Here is an 18,933-nt window from a genome sequence, read left to right as displayed (position 1 = left end):
CAGAGTTCTTGCAGTCATAACATGCTCCAGTTCTCATGTGGTGATTTACCCAAGTTGTTTAGGGAACAACAGAACTAATGAAGCTTAGTTTCCTACGAGTGTGTGCCCAGTAACTCTCAGTGTGCCAAGCCCCAGCTGCCTTCTGTGGAAGTTCAAAAAAATATTTCAGAATGTAACATTTCAGTTACCTGCAGAATTCTTGGTAACTTCTCAACATGACAAAATTTCCCAGCTCTTTCTATGTCTGACAGGGCAAGAAGAAGGTGCTGTGCTTAGTTTGTATACGTATTTGTGGAAGGACTTGTGCATTGGATGTGTAACAGACAATCACTGAACTGAACCTAGAGCCTTTTCCTCAGTGAGGTACTTTATAAAGATTCTTTTCTATAGCCAGTCTCTAGTTTTCACTAAAGTATACGTTTTCTTACCTGTTTCTCCCTCTCTGCACACTCTGTTTAGATGGATCACTGCATTTGGAGTTAGCTTGGCATGCCAGATAATGGCAGATATAAGAGGGGACACAAAACTTATTTCCCTAAGAAACCAGACTAAGACACTTTTGAGCTGCTTCCCTTCTACAAAATAAAATCAACAACTGACTTAATGTCACGGATTTGACCAGATCAATCTATGTCCGTGACAGGGGCGACAGGCCTCTGCCCTCCCCCCCCCCCCCCCACCCCAGTCCCACAAAAATGGGAAGGAAGGAAGGGAGGAAAAAAGCAGCGGCAACAATCTATGGAGGAAAACTTATTTTACTATAATATCGGAATACAAGATAATAGATACAATTTAATTGCAATTGAGATTAATAAATCAGACAAGATGAGAGAGAGAGAGTTCCCGGGACCGATTCAAACCTGAAAAGCTTGGAACGGCTAGGAAAGCACCCTCCAGCACCCACTGCAAGGCAGCAAGAGAGTGCCCCCCCCACCCGGAAGGGACAGATCCCGTGACTGCTGTAATGTACAGGGATAGGTACTTGGAATTGGGGCAGTGACACTTTAATGCCCCGTACACTACATGATGTTTTGATGTGGAATACTGAAACCCAAAAACAAAAATAAAAACAAAAAACATAGAACCATGACATTCCACCCCTTATTCTACATCGTTACATCATGCTTAAAATATATATACATATATACAAACAAACAAAAAATGATTAAAAATGCACACATGGCTATATACATATACATAGAATTAGTAACTGCACTCCCCCGGCATCAAGTTTCCTTGTGGTACACATTGAACATCCCCATTCTTCTGCATTACCCACCAAGTGGATCCTGGTCCCTGGGCAAAAACTGTACCACGGAGAGGTTTGCCCTTTCCAGAAGCTGGAAGAACCCAAACTGACTTTCCTAACATGTTCTTTACATGTACAACAGGGACTTTATCTCCCTCTACAGTATGTAGGGAACTGGATTGGTTAGGACCATCACGATTAATAGATCCTCTGGTATTGACCAACCAGGTGGCTTCTGCCAAATGCTTCTCCCAGTGCTTAAATGTTCCGCCACCCAGTGCTTTTAGCATCGTTTTTAACAATCCATTGTATCGTTCAATTTTACCAGAGGCTGGTGCATGATAGGGAATATGGTAAATCCACTCGATGCCGTGATCTTTGGCCCAAGTATTTACAAGAGAATTTTTGAAATGAGTCCCATTATCTGATTCAATCCTTTCTGGGGTGCCATGTCGCCACAGGACTTGTTTCTCGAGACCCAGTATGGTGTTTCGGGCGGTAGCATGGGGTACTGCATATGTTTCAAGCCACCCAGTGGTTGCCTCCACCATAGTAAGCACATAATGCTTACCATTGCGAGATCGTGGCAAGGTGATATAATCAACCTGCCATGCCTCCCCATATTTGTACTTTTGCCATCGCCCTTCTTCCCACAGAGGTTTCATCCTCTTGGCTTGTTTGATGATGGCACATGTTTCACAGTTATGAATAACCTGTGCAATGGCATCCATAGCTAAGTCCACCCCTCGGTCTCTGGCCCATTTGTATGTTGCATCTCTCCCTTGATGACCTGAGGTCTCATGGGCCCACCGAGCCAGAAATAATTCACCCTTGTTCTGCCAGTCCAGGTCTATTTGAGCCACCTCAATTCTGGCAGCTCGGTCTACCTGATGGTTATTTTGCTGTTCTTCAGTAGCCCGACTCTTGGGCACATGAGCATCTACATGGCGCACCTTTACAACCATAGTCTTTGTTCGGGCAGCAATGTCTTTCCACAGTTCAGCAGCCCAAATAGGTTTACCCCTTCTTTGCCAGTTATTTTGCTCCCACTGCTGTAACCACCCCCATAAGGCATTTGCTACCATCCATGAGTCAGTGTAAAGATAGAGCATTGGCCACCTCTCCCGTTCAGCGACATCTAAGGCCAGTTGGACAGCCTTTACCTCTGCAAATTGGCTTGATTCGCCTTTCCCTTCAGTGGCCTCTGCAACTTGTCGTGTGGGGCTCCACACAGCAGATTTCCATCTGCGATGCTTTCCCACAATACGACACGATCCATCTGTGAACAGGGCATATTTCTTTTCATTCTCTGGTAGTTCATTGTATGGTGGGGCTTCTTTAGCACGTGATACTTCTTCTGCTGGTGGTGTTCCAAACTTTTTACCTTCAGGCCAGTCCATGATGACTTCTAGGATTCCTGGACGGCTGAGGTTCCCCATCCGTGCTCGTTGTGTAATCAGTGCAATCCACTTACTCCACGTGGCATCAGTAGCATGATGGGTGGAGGGAACCTTTCCTTTAAACATCCAGTTCAGCACTGGCAGTCGAGGTGCCAGAAGGAGCTGTGTTTCAGTACCGACTACTTCAGAAGCAGCCCGAACCCCTTCATAAGCAGCTAAGATCTCCTTCTCAGTTGGAGTGTAGCGCTCTTCAGACCCTCTGTACGCCCGACTCCAGAATCCCAGGGGTCGGCCTCTGGTCTCTCCTGAGGCTCTTTGCCACAAACTCCAAGTGGGACCGTTCTCTCCAGCAGCAGTGTAGAGGATGTTCTTTATACCCTGTCCCGTTCGTACTGGTCCTAGGGCCACGGCACGGGCTATCTCCTGTTTAATCTGTTCAAAAGCCTGCTGCTGCTCAGGGCCCCATGTAAACTCATTTCTCATTCGCGTCACATAATAAAGGGGGCTTACAATGAGGCTGTAGTTTGGAACATGCATTCTCCAAAAGCCCACTGCACCCAGAAAAGATTGTGTCTCTCTTTTGCTAGTGGGTGGAGACATAGCAGTGATTTTGTCGATCACGTCTGTTGGGATGTGACGACGGCCATCTTGCCACTTTATACCTAGGAACTGAATCTCCTGGGCAGGTCCTTTCACTTTGCTTCGCTTAATAGCAAAACCAGCACTCAGAAGAATTTGGATCATTCGCTCTCCTTTTGTAAAGACTTCTTCTGCTGTATCGCCCCACACAATGATGTCATCAATGTACTGCAGGTGCTCAGGAGCACTGCCCTGTTCCAATACAGTTTGGATCAACCCATGGCAAATGGTCGGGCTGTGTTTCCACCCCTGGGGCAAACGGTTCCAGGTATACTGAATGCCCCTCCATGTGAAAGCAAACTGTGGCTTACATTCTTTGGCCAAAGGGATGGAAAAGAAGGCATTAGCAATGTCAATGGTGGCATACCATTTGGCCGCTTTTGACTCCAGTTCATACTGGAGTTCTAACATGTCCGGCACAGCAGCACTCAGTGGGGGTGTGACTTCATTCAGGCCACGGTAGTCCACCGTCAGCCTCCATTCTCCACTGGCTTTACGCACTGGCCATATGGGGCTGTTAAAAGGCGAGTGAGTTTTGCTGATCACTCCCTGGCTCTCTAGTTGACGAATTAACTTATGAATGGGGAGCAAAGAATCCCTGTTGGTGCGGTACTGACGCCTGTGCACCACTTTTGTAGCAATTGGTACCTGTTGCTCTTTTACTCGCAGCAGCCCCACAACAGATGGATCTTCTGACAGGCCAGGCAAAACAGACAGCTGCTTAATGTTGTCTGTGTCCACAGCAGCTATTCCAAAGGCCCATCGATACCCCTTAGGATCCTTGAAATGCCCCCTTCTGAGATAATCAATACCTAGTATACATGGAGCCCCTGGGCCTGTCACAATAGGATGTTTTTGCCAGTCCTTACCAGTGAGGCTTATCTCGGCCTCCAACACAGTCAATTCTTGAGAGCCCCCGGTCACTCCAGAAATATGGATTGATTCTGTCCCTTCATGACTCGAGGGCATCAGAGTGCACTGTGCACCAGTGTCCACCAGGGCCTTATATTTCAGTGGTTCTGATGTGCCAGGCCATCGAATCCACACAGTCCAATATACTCTATTATCCCTTTCCCCCCCCTGACTGAGGGCAGGGCCCCTCTATTCATTACCTGTGGTAACTGGAGCAACTGCACTGGTGGTAGATCTGCCTTGCAATTCTTTCACCCGGGCTCGTAGTACAGGAGTAGGTTGACCGTGCCACTTCCCCATGTCTTCTCCATGGTCACGTAGGTAATACCATAAGGTAATTCGCGGTGTATTATTCCTTACTTGAGCCGGAGAGCGTCTGCCTCTAACAGCTGAGATTTTTGATCGTGCACGTAAGAAGGAAGGTTCATCGTCTTTAGTTAGGTGGGCTTGCCAAAATTTCATCATCTCCTTCACCTCCTTCGCTAGACTTATTTGATTATCCTGATCTTCATCCAGCGTCTCTGATACTGTTACAGGTTTGTCACGGTTAATCAGTTGAGACACTTGCTCCGTCATTCTTGATATTGCAGCAACGGCAGAATGAATTGGGGACAGCAATTGTTCGTAGTTTTGGAGCGTAACAATTAATTCATAAATTAAGGGTGTTCTCTGTTGTTCTTGGTATCTGTCACACGCTGACGTTAGTGTAGCGGCATATTTGTCCGGCGCTGTTGTCACGATTTTCTGCCATATCTCAGGCGTTGTCCTCACTCTTTCAGGGTCGCGGTTTTGTTGTGGGTGGTTAGGAACAAAGTCAGGGTCATACAGCATTTCCACCACGCCTATTTCCCTCAAATACTGGATACCCTTTTCAACTGTATCCCATTTTTTCATTGCAATCTTCAAGCTATTTTTGAAGGGATACTTTTCCTTCACAGCTGTTAACACTCGTTCCCAGAGGGAGGCAGCCTCATCCGAACACCGACTAATTCCTCTATCAATAGCTGGATCTCTGGCAATGGCACCCAGTTGGCGAGCTTCATTACCATCCAGAGACAAGCTATGGGCCCCACTGTCCCAACAGCGAACCAACCAGGAAACAATACTTTCATTCAGGCGCCGTGTGAACTCCTTTCTTGAACCTTGGATTTCAGTCATCTTTAGAGGCCGGCGAGTAGTAATAGAGACTTCCTCTTCATCACTCTCTTCTGCATGTCTCTTAGTTTTCGCTTTTGCCTTTCGCGATGGTGGTGGTTCTGAGGAGGGCCCCTCGCCTGGATCTTCCTCCTCCTCCTCCTCTTCTCTTTTTCGTTCAAGACGCGAAGACACTCGTTTCCATTTCTTGCCCTCCACAGGAGCAACCGGTATTGTTACTGGTGTCTCCTTTGATTGATTAGATTTGACTTGGGGATTTTCCCCTTTGGCTTGAACCTCAGCTCGGAAACTCTCTCTCTCCCGAATGGTATTATATAGGGCACGGTAAGCACAAGCCAAACCCCAAATAAGTTGTACCTCCTTAGATTTATGTAAGCCGCATAGTCCCTGATTCAAATACTGGCTTAGTTTCTCAGGATCCCACAGGTGTTCAAGAGTAAAATCCCATGACACTGCGGGTCCCCATGCTTCTAAGACCTTTCCTAAACCTCTCCATATCCCCTGCCAGTCATCATTCTCTAGTTTTGGAGAAGACTCCTTCCCCTTATTACAAATGAATTGGAATACATTCAGGAGAATTGATGACGCGAACAACAACATGACTATTAATTCAGGATTCAAAAAACGTTTGACAAACCGAGAAGAAAACCCGGAGACTGGTCTGAACATTGTGTTGTTTGTAAAATTAGCTATTCCATTTGGGATGTAGTTGTTTGTGAAATTAGCCATTCCTTCTGGGATGTAGTTGTTTGAGAAATTAGCCATTCCTTCTGGGATGTAGATGTCAAAGTTCAAATCATACCACATTGCAAATAGGTAAAACATAGGTGTCTCCATCAGTGCCCTTAGGTAGTTATATATGAATGCAATTCCACAACACGTAAGTATGAGATGGATTATTGGCCAGTAGGTTGTGACTAACACCATTGCTTTAAATCCTTTACCCAGCACCCCCACGATAACGAGTGGGTTCATCGCTGGTGCTTGCTAAAAAAGGGTTAATGAATTGAAGCTAACAAGAGGAGGGGAAAAAAAAAAGAAAAAAGGCACTACCCAGACTAAGTAGTGCTCAAAGTTTACAAATATCCCAGAACACTGGCGGTACGCCTAATCTTTCAAGGTCAGGTTTTCCAGCACAGAAACCTGAACTACTGATAATGCTCCCTAACGAAGCTCTCTAAGAGCAGAGAGAAAAAGAGATTCGTTCAAAAAGTTAAAAAGCAGTCGAGCCCCACGTTGGGCGCCAAAAATCTGTCACGGATTTGACCAGATCAATCTATGTCCGTGACAGGGGCGACAGGCCTCTGCCCTCCCCCCCCCCCCCCCCACCCCAGTCCCACAAAAATGGGAAGGAAGGAAGGGAGGAAAAAAGCAGCGGCAACAATCTATGGAGGAAAACTTATTTTACTATAATATCGGAATACAAGATAATAGATACAATTTAATTGCAATTGAGATTAATAAATCAGACAAGATGAGAGAGAGAGAGTTCCCGGGACCGATTCAAACCTGAAAAGCTTGGAACGGCTAGGAAAGCACCCTCCAGCACCCACTGCAAGGCAGCAAGAGAGTGCCCCCCCCACCCGGAAGGGACAGATCCCGTGACTGCTGTAATGTACAGGGATAGGTACTTGGAATTGGGGCAGTGACACTTTAATGCCCCGTACACTACATGATGTTTTGATGTGGAATACTGAAACCCAAAAACAAAAATAAAAACAAAAAACATAGAACCATGACACTTAAGTTTTCTCTCTCACTCTTTTTTCTCTTCCCCTGATACAAATGATTTAAATTTCCACAGTAGTCATAATCATTAATCTAAGCAAAAAATGTTTGGGTTATGCTCTGCTTGCTTTCTCTGTCATATTTCTGACCTTGAAAGCTTATCACATGGGGAGGGAAGACAGTACTTCTGATTTTCTACGGTATTGGACAAAGTGCTGCTTCTTTAAAGCACTGAATATTCCCTTCAAATATAGTTTACATTGCCCCTAAATTCAGCCAAAATTTCTAAAAAGTCCACTGTGTTATTCCTATTTCAGACTGTGCAGTTTTCTTAAGATAAATGTAATTTTACAGGAAAGAGAAAGGAGAGGTATCTGAGATCAAACTAGTTTTTTTTTAGGACCACTAACTGGAGGACAAGAATCAGCAGATCTCTTACCCACCAGTGAATGACTGTGAGATACTTAGCTACTTGCCAGGTGAAATTACAAGAGCTGTCTAACACATAGCAGCTGGCAAACTAACAGCTTCATTCATTCTCCACAAAACTACAAGCATGGTTTTAAGATTCCTGTACAACATGATCTATTCCCTTTTTTTTTCTGTCTCTGCAGGAAAAATGGAAGTAAAAATTAAGTTCTTTACAGAGAGAGAGTGGTGAGGTGCTGGAACAGCTGACCAGAGAGGTTGTGGATGCCCCATCCCTGGAGGTATTCAAGGCCAGATTGGATGGGGCCCTGGGCAGCCTAGTCTAGTATTAAATGTGGAGGTTGGTGGCCCTGCATGTGGCAGCGGGGTTGGAGATTCGTGATCCTTGAGATCTCTTCCAACCCCAGCCATTCTGTGATTCTGTGATTCATTCTGTGAAAAGCATAAAAAGAAGACTTTTGCTTGCTACTAACTTGAATGAGGATTTTGGAGGAAGAGAGCCTTTTTCCTGGTATATAAATATAGGATCCACAAAACTTCATTTTCTAAAGTTGTTTCACTTCTTAACCATATACTTTGCTTACATGACTTCATTATTTCTGCACATAGATCTGCAGAGACACAGTCTGAGCAAGTGGTAGTGCTATTTCTGTGAGCTAGAGCACAGCTTAATATTTCAGCCTTTGCAATTGAGAAGTTGTGAGTGGAGGAACAATACTTAGCAAATGACCCATGCCTTCATAATCCTATGCAAACACTGAGATGACTGCATCTCCACAGTAACTCTGATGACTTCAAAATGCTTAGAATGGATTTAGCTCATCAAGAGAAATGCTAGACATGTCTCACTCTTTAAATATATTCATTTCCCTTTGAAATTGATTTAATGAGGAAGTTGATTTGGCCTAAACAATCAACAGAATCAGACTTCAAAATGCATATTATATTATATATATATATGTAAATATGTATGCATGTTCAAGCACATACACATTTATATTTGAATATAAATGTATATATAGACAGACAGTCTAGTTTTGTTCTTTTGGTCTTCTGATTATCTTTCTACAGAAGATAGTTAAGATCCCTTGATTACCTACTAAGAAACTGGAGTACAGCATACCTGCTAATGGCTTATTGCACTCAAGGCCATGATTGGTAGCAGGAAATTCTGAAGAGAAGAAGCTGTATAGCTTTTTATAACAGGATAGCAGTAGGAATTCACGGAATCACAGAATTGCAGGGGTTGGGAGGGACCTCAAGAGATCATCGAGTTCAACCCCCCTGCTAAAGCATGTACCCTACAGTATGTTGCACAGGTAGACATCCAGATGGATCTGGAATATCTCCATACAAGGAGAGTCCACAACCTGTCTGTGCAATCTGCTCCTGTGCTCCGTCAAACTTCCTAAGTTTCATAACAAGGATGTTGTAGGAGATGGTATCAAACACCTTGCTGAAGTCAAGGTGCACAACATCCACTGTTTTCCCCTCATCTGCTTGTCTGTTTCTTATCAGATATTATAGTATATCATAAATTCACTCTCACAAAACAACCAAAATAAATGCTGTCCTGTTGATTTCGCAGGGGGATAACATATAGCTCTCTACAGCTCCCTGAAAGGAGACTGTGGTGAAGTGGGGGTCAGCCTCTTCTCCCAGATAACAGCAACAAGATGACAGGTGATAGCCTTAAGCTGCATCAGGGAAGGTTCAGGTTGGACATTAGGAAAAAGAATTCTTGGAGTGCTGAGGCATTGCAACAGGTTGCCCAGAGAGTTGGTGAAGTCACCATCCTTGGAGGTGTTTAAGGTAAGGTAGATTTAGTTATTAGGGACATGGTTTAGTGGGCAGTATTGATAGTAAGTCAGTGGTTGGACTTGATGATCTTAGAATTCCATCCTTAATGATTCTATGATATAAGGCAACGTGTATGCAGAGTATTTTTAAAATTGGAACAATTTTCTTTTCCCCTCCTTGCTCACTTTTGAATTTTACTTGCATGGAATGATTTTAATTTATTTCCAGGCGAATGAGAAATCTGTGTCTACAGATTTTTAAGCAAAGCAATTGAAATGCTATAATTATCAGGTAGTAAGAGAGGAGACAAAAGTTCAGGAAGTCCTCATTTGAGCTATTGTGTGCAGATTAACTTAGGATGCAATTGCTAAGAGACATTAGCTTGTTTCCATTGTACATGTGCAATTTTTATGCACAAGATATGTGGAATGTTATTTTTCATACTGTCAACATATAAATCACCTTTTAAGGTAATTAATTATCACTATTCTCATATTGTGATAGAGAACTCTTGTTTGCAAGTCTATTTTTTGTAGTAAGCTAAAAAAATAATCTAAAACCCCAAATCTATATTCACTAAATGATTTTGCCTTCGTTTCCTGTTCTATTCACTATTTTTAAGAATAGCAACATACCTAGAGATGCGGAGAGGAAAATGATAACTGCCTAGAGCAATTTGAAAGGTTTTAGTTTTAAAAAAGGTACGAATTAATTTAGTGTAATAATGGGTATGACTACAAGTTATGGGATAAAAGCAAGAAATGGAAAATAATGGTGAATTACTGAGAGGAGAAGTGGGAAAAGGAGAAAAAGAAAGAGAGTGAGGCCTATTAATCTTTAGAGAAATCTCCAAAGGGGAATAATATCAGCCCTGTTTCTTGGTATTTAAAAGTAGACTGAAGTAGAGGTGAATAAATGTACAGCAAGGAACAATACTGCATTACCAGAGATTAATGAAATGATCTAATAGAGCTCTGCTGCCTGAGTGGCTGTCCACAGATATAGGTCGTATATAGTCTCATACTAAGGTATCTTTTAGTGCAAATATAGGATGGTTAGGACTTCTCTTAACTTTGACCAGAAGTATAGGAAAGTTATTCAATGAAAATTATTCTAACCTTCCCCCCTCCTGTTTTGTTTTGTTTTTTTTTTTTCCACAAAACTTCATAATTTATAGCCATATTAGACAACCTATCCCCTTCTCTATTTCCTTCTCTTCCTTTACCTGAAATCATACACAGAGATCATAACTATGAGTGACACTGAAGGTGGTAAAGCAGCATTGGCAACAGTATTACTACAGATTTTCTAGATATGTACAAATTTACATATAAATGTATACTTAAATTTCACAGGAATGACCATATGGGTTTAGAGTATGATGTTCATGGTATTTTTCAACAACATCTTACAAAAGGGATATCAATCTTTCCAATGAACTGTTAAGAAGTAATATTATCTTCAGTGAAGTTTTTTGATCTATTTCCGTCAGGAACAAAAGAAAAAGGACTGGGTTGTGTTTAGTTTTCTGCTATATAAAACTGCTAAAAAACGCCTTTCATGAAATACTCTAACTTCTTAAGCAGTGAAGTATTTTGGTTTTGATACTCTGCCTGAAAGTTATGATCTTCTAAGGGCTTTTTTTGCTTCTTTTTTTTTTTTTTTTTTTCCTTAAATTGTGTCAAATTTAATTCATAAGCAGAAGTCATTTATCTTCTCTTGTCTTTCTCTGGTGCTTACTTTTGATGTATTTATAGGTAGAAACCATGCCCTCTGTCAGATTTAATTTTGTCAGACCAAATAAATCAAACTCATCTAGTTTCTTTGTTCCTCTCATTGTTTGCATAATTTTTTTTTTTTGCACCAATTTAGATTTTCATTAAACTAAATTTTCATTAAACTAAGTATGAATACCCTAACTGAGAACAATGCACAACAATATTTTGCAACAGGAATAACTGTTACAGTTGAATTCCTGTTTTTCAAAAAACAACAGCATAAATACTTTCCTTCACGTGATCCTAAAAACACATTTGATATTTTTCATGGTCATATTACACTTCTCACTGGAGGGTGTCCTGTGACTGACTGGCAGATGCAAACTCTCCATATCACATGCAAGCGATGAGCTTAAAATCTAAGTTCCTAAAGGCCTCAATCTCACATTTATTGTTAAATGTCTTCCCACTTCTGCTTCTCTCATCCTTAAAATGATCTAATTTGCCCTGCACAATATTTCATCCATCCACTAAACTGATAATGTCACCTCATTATCTGATTAGACTTGTGATCATTTTGTTGATGAAATAAAAATAACCCCTAATTCCAACCTGTTCCATGAATATCTTTCTTTCCTCTAAACTTGTAGATTCTTTCAAAACACCTTTTGTAACTGTCCCAGTAGCCAAATGCTTACCAGCTTTAATACTTGCACTAACAGCATCTTCACTTCTTAAAGATTTCCCATGTGCAATTACATCCAATCCTTCACAGAAATCTTGATAAATTGAATCCTCCCATGAGTGGTAAAGTTTTTTAAACTCAGTCCTAATTAGCTAAATACTCATAAAAATTCAATCTCCTCTCAAAGGATAAGGAAGACTCATTTGATTTACATTCTGAGTCATTCGTCTCACGTACCCCAGATGAAGCCATCTCAGCTCCAACCTGGGAAGCACAACTTGTTTCATTATCTCCATTTGTCAGTGAATGTGTTAATTGCCCTTTCTGGAATTCTTTTTATAGATCCTGCATTCCTTCAAATGCTGAATGCATTGCCCTCAAAGCAAGACAAAGCCTGTGTAGGGACTTTCATGATTTTGAACTTGTACTGACAGCCTAGGTCATGAAATTTAAACTGTTGGTTTCCAATGATGCAGAACTACTTTTACAGGCTCAGAGGGTTGTGAATACTGACTATCAAGTTGGAGGCTAGTTGTTGGTGGTTTATTCTTGGGTTCAGTACTGCCACCAATGCTGTTCAACATCTTTATTATCATGCTGAATGATGGAGCATAGTACACCTTCTGCAAATTTGTAGATGAAACAAAACACTGGAGGAATGATGTGTGCACTAGATAGTTGATATGCCATTCAGAAGGAGCCCTGATAGGCTGGAGAAATGAGATAACAGGAACTTCATGAAGTTCATTTAACATGTAATACAGCAGAGGTTCTTTGGTCTTGTCACAAAAGGGAAATATTTAATCCTGCTAATGCAGAAGACTAAATCTATGCTTCAAGACAAGTTGAATCCAAATGGCTGGAAGGCAGCTTTGCAGACCTAATGGTCATAGTGGATGCTGAAGTGAACATGAGCTAGCAATACACTCTTCTGGCTTCTTGGGCTGCATTAGAACCTATCAGCACTGGAGGTGATCCTGCCCCTCTGCTTGGCACATCTCAATTGCCCATCCAAGTTCCAAGTCTGGCCCCCACAGTTTGAAATGATACACTGGAGCAAGTTCAGCAAAATGCCATTAAGATAATCAAATGATTTGAGCACTTGATATCTGAGGAGAGCTGGGCCTATGCATCCTGAAGAAGAGATGGCTCAGAGGTATTTTAGAAATGTATATAAATACATAACCAGTGTGAACACGACCACAATTCTATTTAAATAAAAGAAAGCACATTTTACTGTAGCAGTGTTTTAATCAATCAGAATCATAGAATCACCAAGGTTGGAAAAGACCTAAAAGATCATCCAGTCCAACCGTTCACCTATTCCCAGTAGCTCCCACTAAACCATGTCCCTTAACACAACATCCAGCCTTTCCTTGAACACCCCCAGGCTCGGTGATTCCACCACCTCCCTGGGCAGTCCATTCCAGTGCCTGACCACCCTTTCTGAAAAGTAATACTTCCTCATGTCCAGCCTGAATCTCCCCTGCCGTAGCTTGAAGCCATTTCCTCTGGTTCTATCACTGATGACACGAGAGAAGAGGCCGACCCCCAGCTCACTACAACCTCCCTTCAGGAAGTTATAGAGAGCAATGAGGTCCCCCCTGAGCCTCCTCTTCTCCAGGCTGAACATTCCCAGCTCCTTCAGCCTCTCCTCATATGGCCTGTGTTCCAGACCCCTCACCAGTTTTGTTGCCCTCCTTTGAACACGTTCCAGGGCCTCAATATCTTTCTTGCAGTGAGGGGCCCAAAACTGGACACAGTACTCGAGGTGCAGCCTCACGAGTGCTGAATATAGGGGAACAATCACCTCTCTGCTCCTGCTTGCAACGCTGTTTCTGATGCAAGTTCAAACATTGGAACAATAGGCACAGGGAATTTGTAGTCTCTGTCTTTAGAGAAATTCAAATCTTGACTGTGCACAGCCTTTGAGCAACTTGCTCTGGCTAACTCAGCTTTGAACAGGGTCTTTGGGCCATACCATCTGCAGGCATACCTTCCAGCTTCAGCAATTCTGTGATTCATGGTTTTGAGTTTCAAATAATTAGTATCTGAGTTGTTAATGAAGGAAGTTTCCTGTCATAGTTTTATTCACCAAAGGAAATGTGAAATTCTCCCATTTACTCTGTGCTTCAAGTGTCTCTAACTTATATAAATCATTTACTGAATGTTGTCATTTTATGCAACTATTTGTGGAGTTTAAAAATTTGTATGAGATTTATACATAAAATATGATTTCTGCTTTTCTCACTGCAGTCTTCTGTCTTGGTGAGATGCAGATAGATAAATTCAGTATTCAAGACACATTTCCTTCCATGGAAGGAGCAAAACAGACTTCCTGCCCCACTCTTGGATGACATTCTAAGTATAATCTAGGACAACTGGAACAACAACAGTAAAAAGTAGTAAAATATGGATTTCTTGTTAACAGCTTTTATTGAAATAGACACTATTTCACATGTAGCTTTTGCAGCTGCTGGCCTGTAGCTCAGATTTGGCCCTTATGCCTTCCTAAGGCAGCATCCACAGACATATAACCTCCTATCAAAGGAGGACTGGGGCAGGACTGGGAAGATGCTAGCACAGTGGCTGTCTTAATTAAATTGGTACCGGTCCCACAGATCAAGGCAGTTACTGAAGTAAACTGAATAAATATGGCTGTTTAAATTCTAGCCAAATGGAACAGGTTCATATGTTTTTCACTGTTTCAAGGAAGCACCCCAATTGAATAGGATTTTCACATTCGTGTTTAATTATTGTTACTTAACAAATGTTCTCTTGAGCTGTTGAGTTCTGGCCCTTTGTTTTGTTTTGCAATATTTTCTTTTTTTATTGCATCTATCATCAAGAATAAACAAAATGTATACCAAATCTGTAATTAATTCTGATTCAGTGGAAAGTTTTCAGCAGAATTTTTTCATGCCTGGAACTGGCTTAGTTTAGAGGTCTGAGTTCCCAGATACATATGGAGGAAAGAAGGAAAGATAGACAGAATAGAATGTACACAGACTAATGAAAATCAGAAAAGAATCCCTTAAACGTGTAATAAGAAAATAACCCAACAATAAGTGTATATTTTGCTAAAGAGTTAGGTCTCTTAAACAGAAGTCTGCAAAAGATAATGATTTAACAAATATGACTGACAGTTACCACACTACCTCTTTAATCATGCTTTTTTCACTCAAGAATACTCTATATTTTCAGCACATTTCAAATACGTTTTTGAGCTGAATGAGCCACTAACTTCAAAGGAATGAACAAACAGAGGATTTATGTAGAGCTAAATGGACTGATATGTTCAGTGAACACTTGTAAAACGGGACCATGCTAAGCTACAGTCAACCCTAACAGAAAGGATCTGCTTTATCTTCTGTAGTTGGTGTTCTCAGTGAGCTTACACTGTAATTGACATTTTAGGTCAAATTTATTATTTATGTGCTCATGTGTTGAATATCTGTTTTAATTATTCACACAACTGATGTGTTTGACCATGAACTCATCCTAGCCAGTGTGGTATACTTTCCTACAGGCAGCTGCAGTCTCATACCCCAGATCTTCCTATAATCAAGGAAATAAGACACTAATCATTTATGACTGAGGTTGATGTCTCTGAATGTTCTCAAATTACTGGGTTCTTCTCAGGAGATATCCATCTCATTTTTTATACATTTATTTATTATTTGCTCTAGAAATATGAAGCACAGGTACAACATATGCATTTGGAATTCCCTACCAATCCAGACCAACTTCTACACATGTGAGAGGAGCTTTGAGCCTGATTTCTTACTATGGAACTGCTTTCAACCCACCAATTCTGTCAGTTGTGAATTGTCTACAATGCACCATTTCTTTTATTGCACTGAAGGTACTGTAGAGTCCTTGTCGGAACAAGAATTTCAAGTACTTAAGTTGGACCTGGGAAACTGTGAATTTCTGATCAAAATTAAAGCAAAGTTAATCATTGGAATTTTTAAAACCATAGAAATGTACAAACTAATAATGTGCACAATTAGTTGACCCTGCCCTAGAAGAAGGGCAAATGCTTAAATTGACATTAGGGGTAATGTCTTCTCATGGGTGTTAGTGATTCTCCAATGGCAGATATACTTGAAGGTTCACTAAGACTTTGCGAGAGATCACAGCCTGTCAAAATTGTCTTTGATTGCAATGAAAGAAGAGGGGTCAAAATTACAAGACTGCACTCAGTAAATATGGAACTCCATATTTAACAAAAAGTAAAAATAATTAAGGAGTGGTCATCTTGAAGTCGGGCTTTTGTGTTCAGTTATACTGAGTGCCTGTAGCATGTAATCTTGGTCCCTTTTCTCTCCAGATTATAGATGACACTTAGACCATTCGCTTCACACATACATGTAGTTCAAACAAACACAGAAATATACAATGAAGTTTATGTATCCAAGTCCCATCTCGACAGGGCATTAGGCTATGAACAGTGGTGCAACCACTGAATGTAAGGTAAAATAATTGAAATTCCAAAGAGGCCATTCATCATGAAATTTTCCTTAAGAGTGTCGTTCATCATCTTCTGTCAAAGGACCCAGAATACTGGCAAAAAATACCATCCACCTTAAAACAATTATTTAAATGCAATCACCACACAAAGTAATGTAATGTATTTTAGCTATATGGGAAATTGAAAAGGCTCACACTGTTACTAAGATAGAAGAAAAAATAGGAAGCATGGATATGCTTAGGAAAATTAACTTGCAGTTTCAGGTTTACGAAGCCCAGCCCTGTGGACAGGGATCTGGGTCCTACTCTGCCCTGCACCACTGCTGCCTCATCTTGAGCACTGCATGCAGCTTTGCATGTCACAGTATTGGAAGGACATAAAACTATTAGAGCGTGTCCAAGGGAGGGCTACAAAGATGAGGAAGGGTCTGGAGGACAAGGAGTATGGGGAGCAGCTGAATTCCCTTGGTTTGTTCGGCCCAGAGAAGAGAAGGATGAGGGGAGACTTCACGCAGTTCTTCTTGGAGGCCTGCAGCTCCTCACAGGGTGCAGAGGAGCAGCACTGAGCTCTGCTCTCTGGTGACAGACAGGACTCAAGGGAACCACATGTCTCTGCTTCAGAGGAGGGTCAGGGGCAGTGAGGAAAAGGCTGTGCCCCAGGGGGCAGAGGGCAGGGAACAGGCTGCTCGGGGAGCATTGGGACACAGACATTGGGTTTGTGTTTGGGCAGTGCTGTGTGAAGTCAACCGGGTTGGGCTCAGTGATCCTTGTGGGTCCCTTGGAAATTGAGAATATCTATCTGCAGTAAGATTTGTAAACTCATAGATACACTAAATATTTCATTTTTAACACAGTGTTTGAATTTCAAAGCGTAAAATTCAGAACAAGCTTAGTTAGGGAATTCTGATTTATGCTTGTGGTAGAAAATAATTCTATCACTGAAATTCAGTTATAAATAGAGTTCGAAAATGCAACAGTAAATGAAGAAAATACTGAGAATTTTCAAAGAAAGGACATCTTAATTTGTACAAAGGGAATGGGTATCCGTCAAACTGTGATTACAGCACAGGTATAAAAGTAGAGCAGTAATGATATTTCTAACTCTTCCTGCAGTACGCTCGTAATCTCTAGCAATTTGCAGTTCAGTGACTTCTGAGACCTTTCCACCACTGAAACATGGCCAAGTATCTCTCAGAAAAATTAGAAGAATCAAGTGGTGTTTTCAGAGGCTATCAAAAGACAAAGGTAGTTTTCTCCTTGTGCTACAAATTTTGAAAGAGAAAATCCTGTGACTGCAGGTTCATTTTCTAATATATATATTTTTAAAATATACCTTTTTTTCTTTTTTAAAATAATGTATCCCATAAAAATTAGAAAGACTGGCTTCCACGAACTGGTACAGCTTTAATACATTTCACACTGAATAAGACTTGTTCACATATTGTCTTAAAGGTAACATTTTCTCTCACTAACTCATTCCTTATTTAACACGCTTATGAATGTAACTAGATCAGCTGGTCAAATATAGTAGCAAGTACTCTATTTCTTCTTGCAAATAACTTATGGATTTCTGAAATGATTTTCAGTTTAAAATAGTTGCAAAAAATTAGAGTAGAGGAAGTTTGTATTACTATGCTGATTATAGAATTCTTCAGCAGCAACCAGATCAAACAGCATGTAACTCCAGGATGTCTTTCTTATCAATTTCCCAGATAAATGTATTATTGTCTTCTACATATGAAAATCTTGTAATATATTCCTTTCTGTAATGTTTACTTTCAATTGGTATGTTATACAATATTGTGAAGCATTCATTTTTTGTTTTATTTATGCACTTATTAATGGAGATCAGATAAGCTAGACGTGTAGATAGGAGGGGAAACGTAGAAGATAGTTTGCACACAGTTATATGACAATATCTTGTGAAAATTGGTGTTTTAACACATACCAAAATCTAGTCCCAAAATGTTGATTGTTTTGACACAAACTTATTTTTTGAAGAGAGCTCTTTTAGTTGTTCTTATTGCCATGTAAAATTATGCATAAAGGAAGGATTATATTCCATACAATTCCTGCTAATTATACACACATAGTTCAGTGTGAAGCAGATTGGTCTTTTTCTGTCTTAACATATTCCAGTCCTTGAATTTTAGTTGTAATTGCAAACATGGATATATGTAAAAGTGCATCATATGTAAATTGTTAAACCCAGAAGAAAGCAGTCCTGTTTGGATCACTTTTGCTCTTATAAATCAGCAATCTAAAATCTCCAGTCTAGGAGACATGTAAGAGTTGAAGCAGCATATAACTGTATTATTACCTTTTTACTACATTCTGACTGCTTTTGACAAATGTAACAGCAAGCAAAATCATTTGTAAAGGCTGCATCTGACTTTTTAGAATCCATTATGAGAACTGCAAAGACTGGTTATTTATTTAAAAGTCAAGTCTATGTTCAGCAGATTTTGCCTAGTGTGAACAGTGATATCACTTCTGTGGCACCTTTTTTCCATGCCTAAGTGGAATGCAAGTAGTTTCTAATTACATAACCTGAATGTTTGGTATTGTAGTTTAGTCTCAAAGTACATCTGGCAAGCAGCTTTTGGTAGCAAACCCTTGTGAATTAATTTGCAAAATCACCTCTGAAATGAGAATGTGCTGACTTGTTTTGCCTGGGTAATGATGTTACACTCTAATAGTATAGCAGTGCTCAGAGTCATTTCAGTCATTTCAGTCTATGCCTCT

General features: G+C 40.8%; 2 protein-coding genes across 2 annotated transcripts in view; both read right to left on the bottom strand.

Moving 5' to 3' along the window:
• Positions 1-4,642, bottom strand: part of LOC125688146 (uncharacterized) — a 246,312-nt gene extending 241,670 nt beyond the window's left edge. The window contains exon 1 of the mRNA XM_048933793.1: positions 935-4,642. Coding sequence (XP_048789750.1) covers positions 1,204-4,257 — 3,054 coding nt within the window. The 5' untranslated portion in view covers positions 4,258-4,642 and the 3' untranslated portion in view covers positions 935-1,203. The remainder of the gene's footprint in view (positions 1-934) is intronic.
• TENM4 (teneurin transmembrane protein 4) overlaps positions 1-18,933 on the bottom strand; it is a 1,593,907-nt gene that overhangs the window by 725,567 nt on the left and 849,407 nt on the right. The window lies entirely within an intron of this gene.

The sequence above is a fragment of the Lagopus muta genome, chromosome 1, assembly GCF_023343835.1.
Source record: "Lagopus muta isolate bLagMut1 chromosome 1, bLagMut1 primary, whole genome shotgun sequence".
Classification (NCBI taxonomy): Eukaryota; Metazoa; Chordata; class Aves; order Galliformes; family Phasianidae; genus Lagopus; species Lagopus muta.
Note: the sequence above shows the minus strand (reverse complement) of the source record. Positions and strands in the feature narration are given on the sequence as shown.